Here is an 18336-nt window from a genome sequence, read left to right on the forward strand (position 1 = left end):
TCAGCCTTCATACACCACAACAAAAAAACTAGCTGTCAGACGCACCAACAGGGTAACAAGCAAACCGATTGGACAATTTATGAAGCCGAACAGAAACTAGAAACTTTTCTGCCAATTTACATGTACGCATTAATTGATCAAAGTCTGCTGATAACACGAATAACATGATTCACAGTTACATAATTTATACTGAGATGAAACTTTATTGCCATAAATAAAACACTAGGGTACACAATGAAAGAAAATAACAACATTAACCATGCAGTTTACCAGCTATAATGAAATGCAAAAACCTCGATGGTTGCTGAAATAAAACTTCTAAAAATTATTTTTGCAAATATCCATCAAAGAACAGTTAGACAATCCATAGACACATGCAAATTTATAGACTGGGGATCGTCACACTTTCTGCGGATGCCGGAGTGACAGCTATTTACCGATACCATTGCCATAAACCTATGAGAAGTGCCAGACAGATATCTTCCCGACAGACATCTGCCCGATGGACAAATACTCGATTAGAATATTTGCCCGAATAGTAAGAAGAAAGTGGGCTGTAAAGAAACTGTAAATGAACTGCCGGAATATTTGCAATTTTCCATCGTCATGTTAGCCATGGACTGGCAGACCAGAAATATCAAGAATTTTTAATGAGCTCCATTAGTGACACGGCTATTTTTACTGTAAATACTGGATATTGGCATGTAAAGACGAGTCAGCTTATTTTCTATCGAAGTAAAGTGAAATTGTGATTTTAAATGTTTTTGTCGATGATCAAAAACCCTAGCATGTGGGTGATGATTAAGCTACCTTTTTAGCTAATGAGCCATTCCATTTTTTCATTTGAGATGAGTAACTCACAGTTTGTGATTTCTGGCAAAACAGTATATCTTATTATCACATGGTATGCTCAATAACGCATCGAGTCGGCACACTCCCCCAGGGAATCACCTCAGTACAATGGGTGGATAACTTCAAACTAGTGGCACAACCCAATCACCAACAGATATTCGTGTTATTCTTATGAACAAATACTGAATACTACAAATATAGAAATACTATAACCTAATGTAAAGGTAAAATAACTAATAACAGTGGTCTGTCATTTTTCTGAAAATGACATTTTACACGATTAACTGGGACCGGCAACCATCATAAAAAGTGAAAATATGTTAAGCAGAAACTGATTTTAAATCCTGAACCATAATTATAAGACCAGAACACTTGAACTGCTCTCTAAACTTTGTGTATTTATTGCTTAAGTTTCATATATAATAAGCAGATAAATTGAAGTTTTCTTTATTGAATTCCAGTTTATATTTCAACCACAGTCCCAGTATTTTAAGCCAGAGAATGCACCTACGCTTTAGCATGGTGTTGATCTGGTCATGCTTGTGATTAACTGGGCTTGTTGTACATTTTTTTAAATGTGAGAGATTATGAGAGATGTTTTTTAGTTTTCTTTTTCTTTATTTACTTTCTTCAATTTTTAATTTTTTAATGAACATTTTTAACCCACAAAATATTAAAGCCTTGAAAGCTGAACCATGAAGTACCGAGGGATTATCAGAGGGATTATCCCATTTAGAATAAAATTCCAGATTATTCTGCTATTAACAATATCTATCAGCGCGAGACAAATCAACGAAATTTAAGTGAAACAAAAATTCAACAAAGTCTCATAGTTTGGCAGACAACGATGAAGCTCTCATATTTTCATGCTTCTACACAATGACCTTGACACAGCAACATAAAGTATAAACCTTGCACAAGATTTATTCTAGTTTTGTGTGTACCTAGCCAGTGGTATGATATTCATTAGACACACAAGCCATGATAGAGGGCTTGAGTATTATATAACAGGGCGATAATTGACAGTGTGCGGATTATATACATTAGTAGGCCTGCTATGACTACTAAATACTCACGGTCACTAACCAGCTCTCACTGAGCACCACTACACATTAGCATTACTTACAGACTGCAGACTAGCGCCTAGCATTAGCACATGAAACTAAACCATTTTAGTCAACCTCAATTCACTCTTGAGAAGTTGAACAAATGCAACACAAATGATTGGTTTGGTGCCATACTTTTAACTGATTCCTTTAAAAGCTCATTTTGCTAGGCCCAGGTTCTACACACGAAATTAATATTAAATTAGAATGAGATTCCAACTTGATAGATTTATGAAGAAACTTGTGTGACACACACCTTAGAAGAGAGCAAGTTGTACAGCCATTGTACAGTCTGCGGGTGACTGATAACTCCATTCATCCCATCGACGTAAAGCATCACCTGTCCGAGAGCTGAAAGATTAAATGATGGCTGACATGTTTAAGAAAATACATGAAAAGACAACTGCTTGCTTCTCAGTATTGATTAAAGGAAGTGTGAAATGAAAATTCTACAAATTTTACTACAAAATAGTAACTTTTTCATATTTTAATTCATGTTAAAATCAATCTTTCAACTTTCTGTCCTTTATGTGAGTGTATTCAAATGATGGTTATTATTATTTTCACAGTTACATACACAAGAGAAGCATTAAAAAGCTGTTTTCATGTTGTTAGGGCAACTGAAATAAATATTGTGTGTGGTGTTGGTAAACTTACACCATTGAAATGGTGGAAATAAAAATAATCTTTATATATAAATCTTAGCGTCTGTCTTTTTGTTACATCCTGTTTCCAGTCATAGCAATTAAAATCTATCGACGAAAATTCCGCAGGGTGCTGGATTTGATCTCGGGACCTCCAGATTTAGATGTGGCAAATTTAATCAATAAGCTACACAGAATACGATGGATTCATTGGGCAAATAGTGGTTACATTGGTTAAGATACTCAGATTAAAGTGTTTGCTTAAAGTTAATAACTAGCAATGTTGACCATTACGCATAACGATTATTAAGCTGGCCTAAAACGCGGTATTGTTTTAGTAAAGATCTAGCTTTCCAGAAATGTTACTCAAATTTACTAGGAAATTATTTTATTATCCGCTAGTCATTCATTAACGCATTCCGTTAGTTATATATATAAACCTCAGTCTGCCGTTCAGTGTGTCCAAATACAGCTATTAAAATCCAAGAATGAAAAATTTGGTTCATGCTAGATTTGATCTCGGAACCTCCAAATTTCCAGGCGATATCCTTACCAATGGAGCTACGCTAGCTAGAATGATTCACTTGGCGACGAGTCTTCATGTCAGCTAAAATACGCATAGCACTCTGCATTACACAACGCACTAAAGCTTGCTCTCACGGCTCTTATTAGTAAGTTTAGCAATACTAGCTTACTCAAATTAGCCATTGGCAATGTACCAGCCGAATGGCAAATGGCAGGCAACTACATTACCTGACGCTGTTTATTTGCAGAGTTTTGATACCCGTGCAACGCTGGACATTCCGCTTGTATAAATATAAAGCTAAGACATCAAGCTTAAATTTGATGTAGTTTTTGTCATTGTAGACCTACCCAGCCCAGAGACATAACAGTTGGAATGAGATCTTTATTTGGAATGCTCAGATTTAAGTGAAAGAGCGATTATAATATCTATAGTTCTATCTCGGCAAAAAGACTAACAGAATAGAGACGCATAACGCTGCAACTTGAACACAATAGCCGACATAAATATCGAGGTAGACAGACAGTCGTGTAACTAGTGACATCATTTCGGCACATATTTGTCTTCTGAGCGTTTTAACTGAGTGTCAAGTTTTGACGATTTTAATCTTGAAACATTCTGGCAATCAGACCACTTCAACCATCTGAAACAATCGCAAATGATAGAAAAATACTGATACTTTCTGATGAAATCTACTGAGATTTTGGGTCCGTTCATCTTTAAATTAAGTTTGATAAAAATAAAATCTAATAAATTATAAAATTATATGAAACTTTGCTGACTTTTGTGTGTCATTATAAAAACAATATAATATTGATCACATTGATAAACAGCAGCACGCTGTCAGTGTAAATGTTACAGCATTACACTCCCGAGACATTAGGTACGACCACAATGCATACATAACTATTTGTGTGGTAAGATTAGCTTTGGTAATGAATATTAGGCTATCTTATACAAAGTTCTACCAAATCTCTGACTAAAGCCGGGTTCCCATATACGCCGCAAGCACTGGCGACAGCATCGCAGGGCTATCAGCGATGAAATGTAAACCTACGTACCGAGTACCGCGAGTAGTTGCCAGCGGTCAACGCAAGAGTTCAGTACTATTCAACTTTCGCGAAGAGCAGCAGGCAAAGCCTTCCCAAAATGCACTGTACATGGGAAGATCAGCACTTTCGAGATAGCAGGGCTAGCGGCCATTTTTACGCGATCACCAGCGACGCAGCTTTATGTGAACATTAGCCGTTGAGCCTAGCGCCGCAAGTGTTTCGCTGCACGAAGATTATCACCAGAGTCTCGCATTACATATGGGAACCAGGATTAAGTCTGGTTCACACTATATCGCCATATGTCGGCTTTGATTCCACAATACTTCGGTGATCGGCGATGAAAACAATGTTCACACTATCACAAACCTACGTTTGCATCAGCGAATAGTCCATGACGTAGTGTTTCATTTTTCTTTTTAAATGTTCATAAAGAAACCTCTTTGTTTTCTGCGTGCTTAAATCAAATACTAGTCTCACAGCAACTATCATAAACGGAAATAAATAGAACATGCTATCCGAGCCCATGAATTACTATCGCCGAAATGGTTCGCATTAAAAAGGTAGTCGACGATGTTCGGAAAAATATCGGGAAAGTTTGACAGCTGCAAACATTCCCGACATATCCACATTGCTTCATCGATGCCATCGGTTTACGATTCACATAATCGACGATGAATGTCGAAAGGAAACCGCTGTCATATGACGATATAGTGTGAACCAGCCTTTAAAGAAGCTAAAACAGTAATGCCCATAGCATTAAACCCGTTTAGTTAGCCAAATAGATAGTTGGCTGCATAACTATAACCACAAGAAATCTTGAGTGTCATTGACCAGCGCTGCTGCTTGTGCTCAAGCCTCAGAAAATCACTCCTGATTATAATTGAGTTGTCTTCTTTTGTCAAATGTCTCCACCGCCTTCCGGCGATTACTTCTCCTTTAAATACGACTTCACCAAAACCATCCAACCGCTTCCCAGCAACTATTACATGACTATCTTAAAAGTGTACAAATAACATACACCGTTTCCGTGACACAGTGAATCCGCAAGTTTGTGGCATACGCAAAAAGGAAACGGCAAAAATCCGCAAGTCAAGCGAATTTCATTAATCACAAATTTTTATTGAATTTTTCATGCTTGCGAAACATGGAAACGGCACTTGCGATAATGCGTGAGATAATGTCGTGCAGCTATTCCATTTTAAACATTTTTCACATGCCAGTCATTCCTATTTTGTAAGCGTGCTACTAAGCAAGACAGGCGTGCGCTGCTACGATCTCTAGCGTACAATCCCTTCTTTTTTAATAAAGCTCCCGCGTTAATCCGCAACACGCGAATCGCACATATCGCACAGCAATTTTGATTGGCCAAATCCGCATCATCCGCACAATGGTAAAACTAGTAAGAATTAACATTTTATCGGGCCGCTGTTGAAGAAGTTAAAAACCAGCGTTAGCTACTTGTGAGACAAAACTATGGAGCGAAACCCTTAGGATCAAAGCGAGTTACAAAGTAGCCATGACAACGGAGCATTACTATCATACCTCGCAATATGTAGTTCTGGTGGTTTTGATCCTCCCAAGCCTCAGTTCCAACTTTGATAAGACAATCGAGGCCATCGCTACAGACAAACTCATGAACCAGATCCTTGTCGTCCTACAGAATGCAATTACAATTTCTTTTATAGTGTAACTTCAACAATCCCTAAACAGCTGCATTACAATTGCTCGAAAACTTTCTCTCATTGACCGAGCACTCCCAAGTCTATTACACAATGCAGACGCGAATCATGCTTAGAGGTAAAATTGAGGTTATTGTTTACATATTATATTAACTCAATGAGAGTTTCCTCAGATCACAAACACGTTAAACTTGCCAACAACAGACATTACACTCTTATTTGCATGACGCTGATGACGTCTTTATCAGCGATGGCCGAATAGTTGCAACATGGGCACTGCCGGGTGATATGATTAGAAATGACCGATGACAACAGTCAACAAGATATCATATAATATGCATCAAGCAAACTCTCCGTACGTACACTGTCTGCATTCTGTAGAAATCTTTATTAGACAACAAATAATCTTGTTGGTAATTTTTGATTGCAAAATAAACAGCTGGTTTTTCTAGCGAGACAAAGAAGCAGCTACCAGGGTAGCCCATAGACTGAAAAGAAAATATTGATCACTTATCATTGATCACTTATAACACTAAATCGTTCCCAGACCACAAAAAAGGAAAGTGCTCTATAGTGCCACAAACCTTTCCATCACAGCTACAAACATTGGCGTTTATTAATAAGCAAACAATAGGCAGTTATGTCTATCATGCAATTTGTCCATCTGTCAGCAGTTAGTTACAGAACAACACGAGAGCTCATTGCACTAAACAGAGACAAGGCAAACGAAAAGAATCTAGACAAGCATCAGACGTAGGAGACAAATTGATGATTGAGTTAGCAGATCTAAAAGGCATGTATTAGTGATTAATATTCCACTAGTCTCGATAACTAGATGACATTCTTCAGTTTGCAGTGACAAAGTCTTGAAAGCAGTACAATCAGACCTGGCCAACTCGCCTCTGTCACAGCAGAATTGAAAATCAAAATATTCCTGCCAACAGTGAACACAGTCCACTAGTGAACAGTCTACCAGTGAACACAGTCTACCAGTAAACAGAGCCTCCTAGTGAACGCAGGACACCAGTGAACACAGTCTACAAGTGAACACAGTTCACCAGTGAACACAGTCTACCAGTAAACACAGTCCACCAGTGAACACAGTCTACCAGTAAACACAGTCCACCAATGAACACAGTCTACCAGTAAACAGAGCCTCTTAGTGAACGCAGGACACCAGTGAACACAGTCTCCAAGTGAACACAGTTCACTAGTGAACACAGTCTACCAGTAAACACAGTCCACCAGTAAACACTGTCTACAAGTGAACAGAGCCTCCTAGTGAACGCAGGACACCAGTAAACGCTGTCTACAAGTAAATACCATCTACAAGTGAATCGAGCCTCCTAGTGAACACGATCCGCTAGTGCCCATGGATTACTACCTGAAATATTTGCTTGAGTGAGAACAGCGCCCGTCTTAGCTCTCTGCCTTCAGAATTGATCAATTTTTCTATAAAAGAATAGAGACAGTAATAATACGATAAGCAAATAACTACACATAACATGCTGCAATACACGTTAGGCATGAAAGCACCTTCCCGCGTGCTTTTGTTCATTTGTTTAGTTTGTGAGATCATTAGCTTGTACGCTTTGTAATGTTATTGCACTAGAAAGAAGCGCGCGTGTAGTTTATTGTGCGAGTTTAAGGGCTACGGGTGATTACAATTCAGCGATGCAAGCAATCAACAGCTGCTAATAAAACTAATGAGCATGCTCATAGCGCTCTATTGAAACACTCAGATTCCTGACCTATTACACAAATCGCTCACTGCATCCTTCACATTCATGGAATATAGACTAGTCAACTTGTGGCCTACCTGTACGGGAATAGACTATTCCTAAATAGTACATAAAAATTGTAAACTATCAAATAGAGTTTTTACAAAGTCCAGTGCGGACTGCGAGTTAGTTTCACATCTTCATCGGGCAAACAGCAATTAAATACGATACAAGGTACATTCGAATTACCTATGGCACCCCAGAGAGGTACACACGATAAAATACCTGATAGAACGATTGCACGATAAATTGCACGATAGGTTTTCGGTTCGGCCCATGCGTATCCATAAACTTGAAGCCGACAATGAATGCCGACACGACTCGGTTATCTCGCACTTTGGGTGCCCAATCAATGTAAAACTACTGCATTGCAGAAACTATTAGCGTCTGAAAACCAAACGTCTACCCTAAAGCATACTCCCCTACGCCGGGAGAATCCGACAAAAGCGGCTGTATCATTGATTGATACCAAAGTTAACTACGCTAGGAGATAATTTTTCGTACTTATACAAAAAGGTTATGGTACACCAACTTGGTGTATGCTACTAATCGAAATTTGAAATCACAATCCTTTACTTGTTCTTGGTGAATGCCAGCCATCTGGCTTGCACCAGCATGGATGAACCACCAGTGGCTTTTTAACTCTCTAAGCTTGTCAATACCTTCATTTCATTTTTCATTTTCAATTATCATTGAAAATGAGGTATTATGTAATAAGCAATTTATTATATAATATATTAGTTATATTAATGTATTAACTTTATATTCACAAAGCTTGTGAATATGAACATCTTATATTAATACCACATTAAGGCATGAACTGGAGAGAACACGAGAACACGTAGCAATATGACTATTAAATAGTTAAACCAAATATCCTATGTATTTCAACAGCTGGCATGAAGATAAACTAATAACTAGTAATGTAACGCATGGTTTAAACTATAACTGTCACGTACAACTTTTATCGTATTTACTAGGTAAATCAGACACGCTGATTCCGATTTTGTACTCAAAATAAAGATTAGTCCACTAACTTTCAGAGTAATGAAGGCTTTTTTACAGCGTTTTAATATCGGTCTCGAAAACAACAAGATCGACCCAACAAGCTCCACCCATAAATACATGACGTAACCCAACTTTTTAGGAACAGAAGATACGTAGGGATGTTTAGACCGATTTAGAATAATAGAGATGGGTGTTTTAAAATCCATTAATATCTAAATTCAGCCTTAAAAATAATCTCAGTCTTTTCTGAAAGGTAGATAAGCTATTTAACATTGCATATTTAAAAAAGCGCGATAACAACGCCAGCTTGTGATAAAACTGCTCTTTTTGAGCTCATTTTTTTCGGCGTTCAGCCCATTTAAACATCATGTAACAAGCTATGAGCAATTTTAAATAGCTTATATACCTTTCATAAAAGACTGAGATTATTTAACAGGCTGGATTTGGATAATAATGGGTTTTAAGACACCGATCTCTATTATTCTAAATCGGACTAAACATTCCTAACTTCCGTTCCTGAAAAAGCTAGGTTTCATCACATATTTATGGGCGGAGCTTGTAATGCCGATTGTGTTGTTTTCGAAACGGATATTGAAACGCTTTAAAAAAGCCTAAATGACTTTGAAGGTTAGTGGACCAATCTTTATTTTGAATACAAAATCGGAATCAGCGTGGCTGATTTACCTAGAAAATACGATAAAAGTTGTACGTGACAGTTATGGTTTAACCTTTAAAATTAGTGTGTCGAAACAAGGATGTGAGAGCAGATCTTTTTTGTTTATATTTAAAAAAAAATTTGTAATTGTTTTTCTAAAGATTAATTTATAACATCGGAGACAGATTCACTCAAATATACACGAGACTGTACAGACTATCAGAGTCTCGGTAGCACTTACCTATGATGGCATGAACTCTCACTGATAGCTGTGTCCTCAAAATTATTGTGTTCTTGCGTCTGAAAGCAAACCAAGATATGTGTTTCACTTGATACGACTATTAATGTGCTTCTAATTGCACTTATTCACCCCATGAAAAATGTCTTTTACATAGCCAATGAATTGCCGATGCATCAGTATCAGTTGTCGATGCATCATTTCAAAACAAACACATATGTTTACATCGGTAGATATAAACTGACGCATCGTTGATTGGTTAGAATAGATTATAATTACGATATTGGTTCGATTTTGATCGTTTTCAACACATGCTGATTGCGTCTAAAATTTGCTTTCGAACGACGATGTCAACAGGGTTTCACATAAACAACTATTTATATATGGACAAAGATATTCTCACTAGCAACATATACATGTAGGCCTATATGGAAGTCATTAGTATAAGTTGAAATTGTTTATAAACATTTAAGATAATTTGTTCAGTAATTCAATAGGTTGAAATTCTTTTTGCTAGTCAATTTATGCCATTAACTTGAAATCTTTTTGTACGTGATTATTTTTATCATTGACGCGTAGCGTCTTTTCTTCGAGCTAAATATAGCAATGCGAGTATCTGCACAAACGCTATTTTTAACACAAATTGTTGATGGTTCTTGTTACAATACAAATATTCTGACGATACTTCAATAATGCTACTAAAAAATCTGGCAACAATGTCATGGCCTTAACACAAGTGAGGCCAATTTTCATTGGTTAATCTATTTTTTAACACGATGCATCATTTAGCAGTTCTTCACTACGCATCGATGTTGCAGTTCATCGTTGTGTGTAGTCGGTCACTACCTTCTACCTTGCGCATACACCAAGGTTTGCTATCATACCGATAGAGTCAGGTAGGCTTCCCTTCGCTAGGGAGCTGCATCACAATAGTCAGACAAAGAAGAGCAGTCATATGACAAATATACATGACACAGGAGTCTATGAGAACCAATGTGAGAAATAATCTATCCATAATCCCTGAAAATATATCTAATAATCTAATGTCCTCGGAGGGAAAATGATCATCTCATATGTCACTGGGTGAGAATTACTTGTAAGCTTTCTAGTTATCATTAATCAAGCTTCTCGAAGAATCTCAAAAACAAAATGACCAGCTGTCACGTCTATTATCGGAATGTCAAATATTTTGACTACAAAAGCCAAGAGTGCTCCATTTATGAAGAAAATTGACATTGACTGACGATTTCAAATGACACTTGGTTACTTCAAAACATTGGTAATACCATAACATAAATCTGATTCTTTTAATAATATTATTGTATTATTTTTACCTAATAACTATTAATTTGTTTATAAACGAATATTCACGGTATTATCATTAAATACTACAAGTACTTCTACCCAAGTATTTATAGTCTGCCAAGTTAACAAAGAGCCTTTATTATTTAACTATCAGAATGTAGCTTAAGATAAGCAAACAGGTGAGTGAGTCCACGCAATCCTTTTAGGAACAAAGGATAGCATGCAGCAAGCTTTAATTGTGTGTTCTCTACAAAGCTGCTACAAAAGAAGTGCTGAGGAGAGCCATGTTCAAGGACTTCTCACTTTGGTGCCCTCTTATAGCAAGGGGAAAGGATTCACTTCGCCTGTTCCTGGTGCACCAAAACAATTTCTTAAAATGATTTGCAGGCTGAAATTTTTAGTTGTAAGCGTAAGGTGATTATCACACATGTATCATCTTAAAATGACGTCATAGGAAGTGAGATGAATGTAAGAACAATCATGCTGCACCCTGACATTTCATTTCACAATTGCAAACTGAACGAGACGCTCAAACAATAAATGCTGCAGAGTTATATAACCCTGAGGACTGGAGTACACTTGAAGTGTAACGTTATTACTATCAGCATCCTAGAAATCAACACTTTGCGAAGCACATTAGAGGCGTCCAGCGTGTGTGTTATCTTTCGTCCTTTGCATTTGAAGAAATCCATTTTATTCTTATGCTAGTAATATAAACTGTAATTTTTAGTAATCATTTCTAACAATTGTATTAATAATATGAGTTTTATTCAAAATGGCATTATATTAGATTGGAGCCACCAATATTTTATTTTAGGTGGAACAACATTCTTTTAGCATGTTTTGGGTTTCGTTATCACTATGTTTTCATTGTGCAGATGACGCGTATTCGGAATTATGTACACGATGAGTAACCGTGTGATAATGGTTTCAGAGGACATTTGTATGTTGTATGTTACGGGTGCTTTGTTAAACAAGAAAAGGAATTCTACACAAGAGGTCATAGCAGCAGACTCCTGTCTTGCGTAGCAGCACGCATTCGAAACAGGAATGACGGAAGTGCGGAATTGCTTGAAATGGAATAGCTTGCACAGCATTTTTTTGCACATCACTCGCAAGAACAGTTTTCATCTTTCGCAAGCATGAAACATTCAATAAAAATTTGTCACAAAACTCTCTTGACTTGAAATATAGGAAGTGAGATGAATGTAAGTTCTTGCTGTTTTCATCTTGCGCATGATGCAGACTTGTAGACCAACCATGTCATGGAAACATAGTGAACAAAACCTACTCTCCGCCGACCAACTAGCCAATTATGACAAAGCAGCAGATGAAAATATACACACAAGTACACTAGCGATCTGTATGAATGTCTGCAAACTCGTTGACAAATTCACTTGATATTTCTCTAGCCTTTAAAAGTAGGCCTACCTTTTTTATCGTGTCACATGAACTGTGAATCAACAGTGTGAAATATGTTTAGATCAAAACAGGAGGATGGGCGTCACAGCAGCAGATGTTGCTAATGGTAATGGCCAGGAGTTGCATTCAGCAGCCTATTCACATCTTTAATAGCTAACTAACTACTAACTGGAGCCAAGGACTAGTACTTCAATGGTAGGCATTGCTGAAGGTGCTCTGTGTTGTCTGAAATGCCATTTGCCAAGCTGATCAAATAGTCTCCAGGATGACAGAAAACTGGCTAACTAGTAATTTCCTGTAACTCGATCTGATCTTAGCAGAAAAATCTTGAAAAACTTTACTAAAGGCTGGTTTATACTGTATCACCAAATGTCGGTGTTAATCACAAATACTTCGGTGATCGTCTGAGATAACAATGTTCATATAATCACAAACCCATTCGCGTTTACATCAGCGAACAATCTGTGATATAACATTTTCATTATGCGATGTAGTAGCGGAAACGATAAAATACTAGTCAAGCAGCAATTGTCATGAAAGACGATACAGATCGATCAACCCGCGATGATCAATCACCATCGCTGAAGTGGTACACGTTGCACGGTCTGCCATGGGTGCGCCGCGAACTATCGGGAAAGCTAGACAGACGTAATCTTTCTCGACAAATCCGCGTTGCCTTAACGATGCCATCGGTTTACGGTGCACATAGTAATAGACTATCATTAACGGATATGAATAAATTATGCTATTCGCGATCACGAATTACCATCGCTGAAATGGTTTACATGTAAAAAAAAGGCTGTTTGAAAGGCGGTTGTCGATGCTCGGCGAAGTATCGGGAAAGTTTGATAGCTGCAAACTTTCCCGATGCGTCCGCGATGCATCATCGAAGCCATCGGTTCACGGTTCACATAATCGACGATGAACGCCGAAAAGAAAACACTGACTAATGGTGATATAGTGTGAACTAGTCTTTAATACTCGCCAAGATGACAAATAGCGATATAATGTGAACCAGCCTTTAGAATTTTAGATGGTCAGCCATCAACTGAAATAGTCACTGGGCAACTTGTAAACAGTTTTTCAGCCCATACAAACGAAGACTTAACACAATTGAAGCAATAAGGCACAATAAGGCAGTCAAACAAGCTTGGAAACATTAAAGATAAGACTCGCTCTCCCGAGCTCTCTCCGGCTCTTCACCTAGTACATTGCCAGCGAACATGTAACACTAGTAGGATTAGTCTAGTAAGCTGCATATAAGGTCCTCCTAAACAGTGCAATGACACACATGTGCTCCAAGCACTTGAGTTGAAATACCGGCAATAACTGGAAGGTCTTTGGCGAGCTTTACTAAAGGTGAAGTTAGTAGTGATTTATAAAAGTTAAACCTGTCGAATATAGAAACTGATATGTAAACAATATATGGTGAATGAGGCTGTCAGCATGTAAGAAGCATGAGTACTTGACAGCATGGCTAAATCTCTTAGGGAGATTTAGCCATGCTGTCAAAACTGTCTTAATAAAAGTTAAGACAAAATTAAGACAAAAAAACAGTTTATTACGGCAAAACTGTTCAAATAACCAGGTTTAGTTCTAGGAGTGACGGCAGACCTCAAAATGCTTTTATATTGATGATAGGAATTAGGCCTTGGAGTAATTTGAAACGACAGATTAAACTATGAAATGGCTGGCAGTCCATGCATCATGATAAGCTGGTAGTTTCACTATCCAAACTGGAAATAGTGTTCAATATTTCACACTGCCCAGTGACTTCCTGGAAATTTAATTATCCAAATGCTTTTAAGGACGTGGATATGTTCTTAGATGGTTATTATCTGAAAGGCACCCAGTGTCACATAATGACTCTACTAAATGCATTCAAATCTTCACTTGCAATCACCTCAGCATAAGAATTTTGCAACGTACAATGTATAACTTGAGAAAATATTTGGCTCTACCTTGATGATTTCCAACTTGCAAACTTTGGATTTTTTGAAACTGCAGTTTGGAAAGTGGAAAGTTTGAGAAAAAATAAAAGTAAAATGTTAAGATATAGCAATAATAAAACATATATAATAATATAAGCTAAGATAGTTTAAACTATACTAGTCCGTGTTAGAGTAAGCTAAAGAGCACATCTCTAGTTCCAAAACTAGGCATAGCTGAGCCTACACTCGGGTTTCTTTAACAATAAAAGCTTCTTTTTGTTGATTTTACTTCTATAACGTAGTTTTTCATAGTTTTATATAATTCATTTATTTTAATGCTACATATACTGGGAGGAATTGTAATTACCTGCAATACTTGTGAAGGCATTTGGACGGTAGAATGGATGAAATGAACTACATTTGCCGGCAGTTGAACTATAACTAGCGGTATGTAGAGTAATTCGTACGACGCATGCATTAGACTGGTACATAGACAAGAAGAATAAATGTATCTATGACTACCATTAGAAACGCACCAAAGCAATCCAAACTACTACTCCTGACTATTCTTAAGCAAACAAGTAAGTTCTGATATACAGGCCAGAGAAGACACCAAATGTACGAATAGTAATTCCTGACAAATGCTGAGCCCTATTCTATGGATGGTTGTTGGCTGATATGGATACGCTGTAATCGGATCAGGCTTCTTCAACCATGTGGCTATGCCAGCTAGACAGTACATTCTTTGTTTTAATGAAACAAGCAAATATGTTTGTTATTTCCAAGCAAAAATAAGGCCAAAACGTCAGGCCAAAAATAATACTACTACGGAGCTATTGTCCATGAGCCACTGTCCATGACACTAACTCGATTGGCAAAATTCCGACATGGTAGACGATTGATAAAACTATAGCCGAGGGCTATCGTCACGGTAGTAAAGATCGATATAAATTGGATTTATTCAGTTAGATGGACACAATTTAAAAGACTGATCCTGTTGAGAAAGGTTGCTCATGGAAGAAAGTATATTGGCCCTGAAATATTGGCCTGATGAACCAAAAAGCAGCAACAGCAATAAATATGGCCGACAATTTACAGGCGCGCGTGCCTGACTCACTTATTGCTACTATTGACCTTGGTACGACGTTTGTATGACCGCTACAGTTAGAACTCAAACATTCGTCAGCGCCAAATGAGAGGATGTGGATTGGATCAAAGAATAACGATCTTGTAGGCCCTAAAGTGTCATGAACCAACTAACGCGTATAGCACGATCGATCTTTTGAAAGATCAATCAAATTTTTGTCACGGACAATCATTCATGACACAAATTTGATAGTCAAAAAAGTTCATACATTAAAAAATTGGTGAGAAATAACCATTGCCTGATGGCATGCAGGCAAAGATTGGTAACAATTAAATCAGTTGTGATAAAATGTCAAGATCAGCTCCGTCAGCAAAATACTGGTCACAGAAAAAAAAGTTGGCCTTGACATATCAATCAGATAGTTGCCAAAGAGTAGCCGTAGCATCGCAAAGTAATAAATATGGCGGGCAGAGATTTTTGACACAAAATGTTTTTGTAATAAATAAATTTTAAAAATCGAAATTCTACTGATGCTGGCAATGCTACAGCACAGCAACTACTGGTATCACATTGACGTTAAGCAACTCGAAGGAGAAGACACCGTGAAGCTGATTGACAAAGGTAAATCATATCAAGTGTCGTGGACCAACAGACAAACATTTTACCTCCTAGCAAGATTAATCTCTCAGATCATCCTAATTTGGTTTACTGAAAGCTTAATCACTAACAACTCATCTATATACTTGGCTCTACACGTTCCTTGTCTTGTCTAGTATGTAACATCATATACCTGGCCTGGGACGATATAATAGCTATTACAAGTAGCATGGGAAGCCAAGCTTGTAAGTTGCGATAGAGAGAACAACGCGCTGCATGAATGAGCTGCGCCCAGACGTATTTTGAGCAGTGTGATTAATTAGAGATAAGGGATAATTATCATGTTGAATGAGCGCAGTCGGCTGGATAGAAATAGTTAACAGACCCTCACATTTTATTTTGAATTCACTGTTTGGTAAAGGTTTCGTACATGAAAAACATTATCTTCCTGTAAATAGGATCCTTTTCGGTAGATCAGCAGAACAACAACCTAATCTTTGGGTATCAGGCAGAATGCCATTGAAGCAAGTTATAAGTATGCCGAATGTACTAACAAGATAAGCCATCAATCACGGTTAGTAAAATGTCACATACTTGAGCTGGACCCGAAGAGAAGTGGAAGAACTCAAATGTAATTGAAGAGTAATCTGAGACGAAGGTTTCTAGGGCAACCGCAAGATACAGTCATGTGAGCACGAACAGTCCTTAAGACTTGCTTCTAGCAAAGACATGACCAAGTCAGTGCGTTTATGTTCAACTTTATCACCGCCTCCGCTACTTACTGCTCATTAAAGCCTTCGAGTTCCTCCTGCTGATCATCAAGAGTTGACTCCAAGTCTAAATATATGCCGTAGTCACCTTGCCCGAGACTGTTATGTTTACACAGTTGCAGGGCGCAATCCTCTAGCTGAAGAACAAATCACAACTTTTGGGCATTTAAGCAGTCGGAGACTGTTGAAGTTTGAATTAAAAGTGACAAGATTAAGGATAATATTCTTAGCATTGCTTCATAAATAATAGTATGGATTGCTTACATTATAGTTTCAAAGACCAGCTGCAAAGTTAAAGAATATTGTATGCCAAGTTTTACAGTTTATCACCCGGTGAGTTAAACGCAAAGGGTCATAATGTTACCAGCTCAGCTGGTACATAATAACACGGCCCAAACAGCACCTGCAAGCCAATTGCTTGGGCGTAACATTATTGCTGTAAGACAAAGTAGGTGGGATTTAGCATGCAGCCAATCGATCAAAGACTCATAGATTCAGTCTTAAAACTGATATATCATTGCTGTATCATTGAATGAAAGATTTGCCTAACTGATAATTAGTCATTGATTGCTGCATGAAGAGAGAAGGCTCTTATGAATAAACAGCTCAGCAGAGGTTGTATTAAATTATTAAGGGCCGTTGCATTATTATTATAATAATTAGTCAATGCTTCCTTTCAGCATCACTGAGTAATACGCCAACAGTGAAGTATGCACACCCTCCTACAGAAGGAATCGGTCTGTCATTAATCATACAACTTGCTGTATAACAGCTGTAGTCATAAATTGTGCAGTAACTAGCTACAAGACATGTATAATAATCCTTTAGCTTCTGCTTAATTACCAGACCCTATTTTAACTAGAACTTAACTACCTATAAACCAAGATGCTGTCAGACAGAACAACTCCTGCTAGCTGTTAATGTTTAATGTTTTTTTGCTTTAGTTACTTACACCTACTTAGTTCTTCTCAAACGTAAAATCGGAGCCTGTATAAATACTGCTGTTATCAAAACTTAAGGCAATAAGAAAGATGTCAAGAGAAAAGAGTAATAAAATACATTCATCTTTGGCAAATTGACCAGAATTAAAACGATGTACTAAAAAAGCTAATTTGCAGGTAAAAACACCTTACCTTATGGGGAGGTGAGAGGAGTTTATGAATTCCTGATAGCTGGTTAACTAGATGAACGTTCATGAGAAATGTGAATGATGGTGGTCTCGAAGGTTCAGGATAGCTAGTGCTAGAAAATGGATCTGTGTCGTCCAAAAATTGGACACGCGCAACAAATGTCGACGACATTTTTGTCTCTCAGTAGTAATGACAGTAGATAATGTGAAATAATAGACTGCTATATATGTGTTGTGAAGGGTAGCTGCGTCTCAACTATCGTTTATGATGTGAACACCACTCGGTGATTAAGAATTGTGATTAGTACTGTACTACATATGAATTAGTCGAGTTCGTAGCGTTCAATAGTTGAAATGAGGCTGCAGTAAAATGATTACGATGCATTGTTAATGCTTCTCTCGTCATGTTTTCCAATAAACATGCAAACTTTTTGCTGATATCCATGCATCTCGAATGGTCGGGCATACGCTTTTACGAGAAAATATGTCTGTGATCGGTCACGTTGCATACAGCCAATAATTGCCTTTTTTCAGAAATTTATATGTACGAGCGTTCA

General features: G+C 37.6%; 1 protein-coding gene across 1 annotated transcript in view; it reads right to left on the bottom strand.

Moving 5' to 3' along the window:
• The window catches only part of LOC137385401 (FH1/FH2 domain-containing protein 3-like), a 37994-nt gene extending 19658 nt beyond the window's left edge, over positions 1-18336 (bottom strand). The window contains exons 1-6 of the mRNA XM_068071854.1: positions 17784-18336; positions 16663-16787; positions 9542-9600; positions 7241-7308; positions 5720-5831; positions 2215-2309 (exon numbers count right to left, since the gene is read on the bottom strand). Of these exons, the coding sequence (XP_067927955.1) occupies positions 2215-2309; positions 5720-5831; positions 7241-7308; positions 9542-9600; positions 16663-16787; positions 17784-17951 (627 nt within the window). The 5' untranslated portion in view covers positions 17952-18336. The remainder of the gene's footprint in view (positions 1-2214; positions 2310-5719; positions 5832-7240; positions 7309-9541; positions 9601-16662; positions 16788-17783) is intronic.

The sequence above is a fragment of the Watersipora subatra genome, chromosome 1, assembly GCF_963576615.1.
Source record: "Watersipora subatra chromosome 1, tzWatSuba1.1, whole genome shotgun sequence".
NCBI classification, from domain to species: domain Eukaryota; kingdom Metazoa; phylum Bryozoa; class Gymnolaemata; order Cheilostomatida; family Watersiporidae; genus Watersipora; species Watersipora subatra.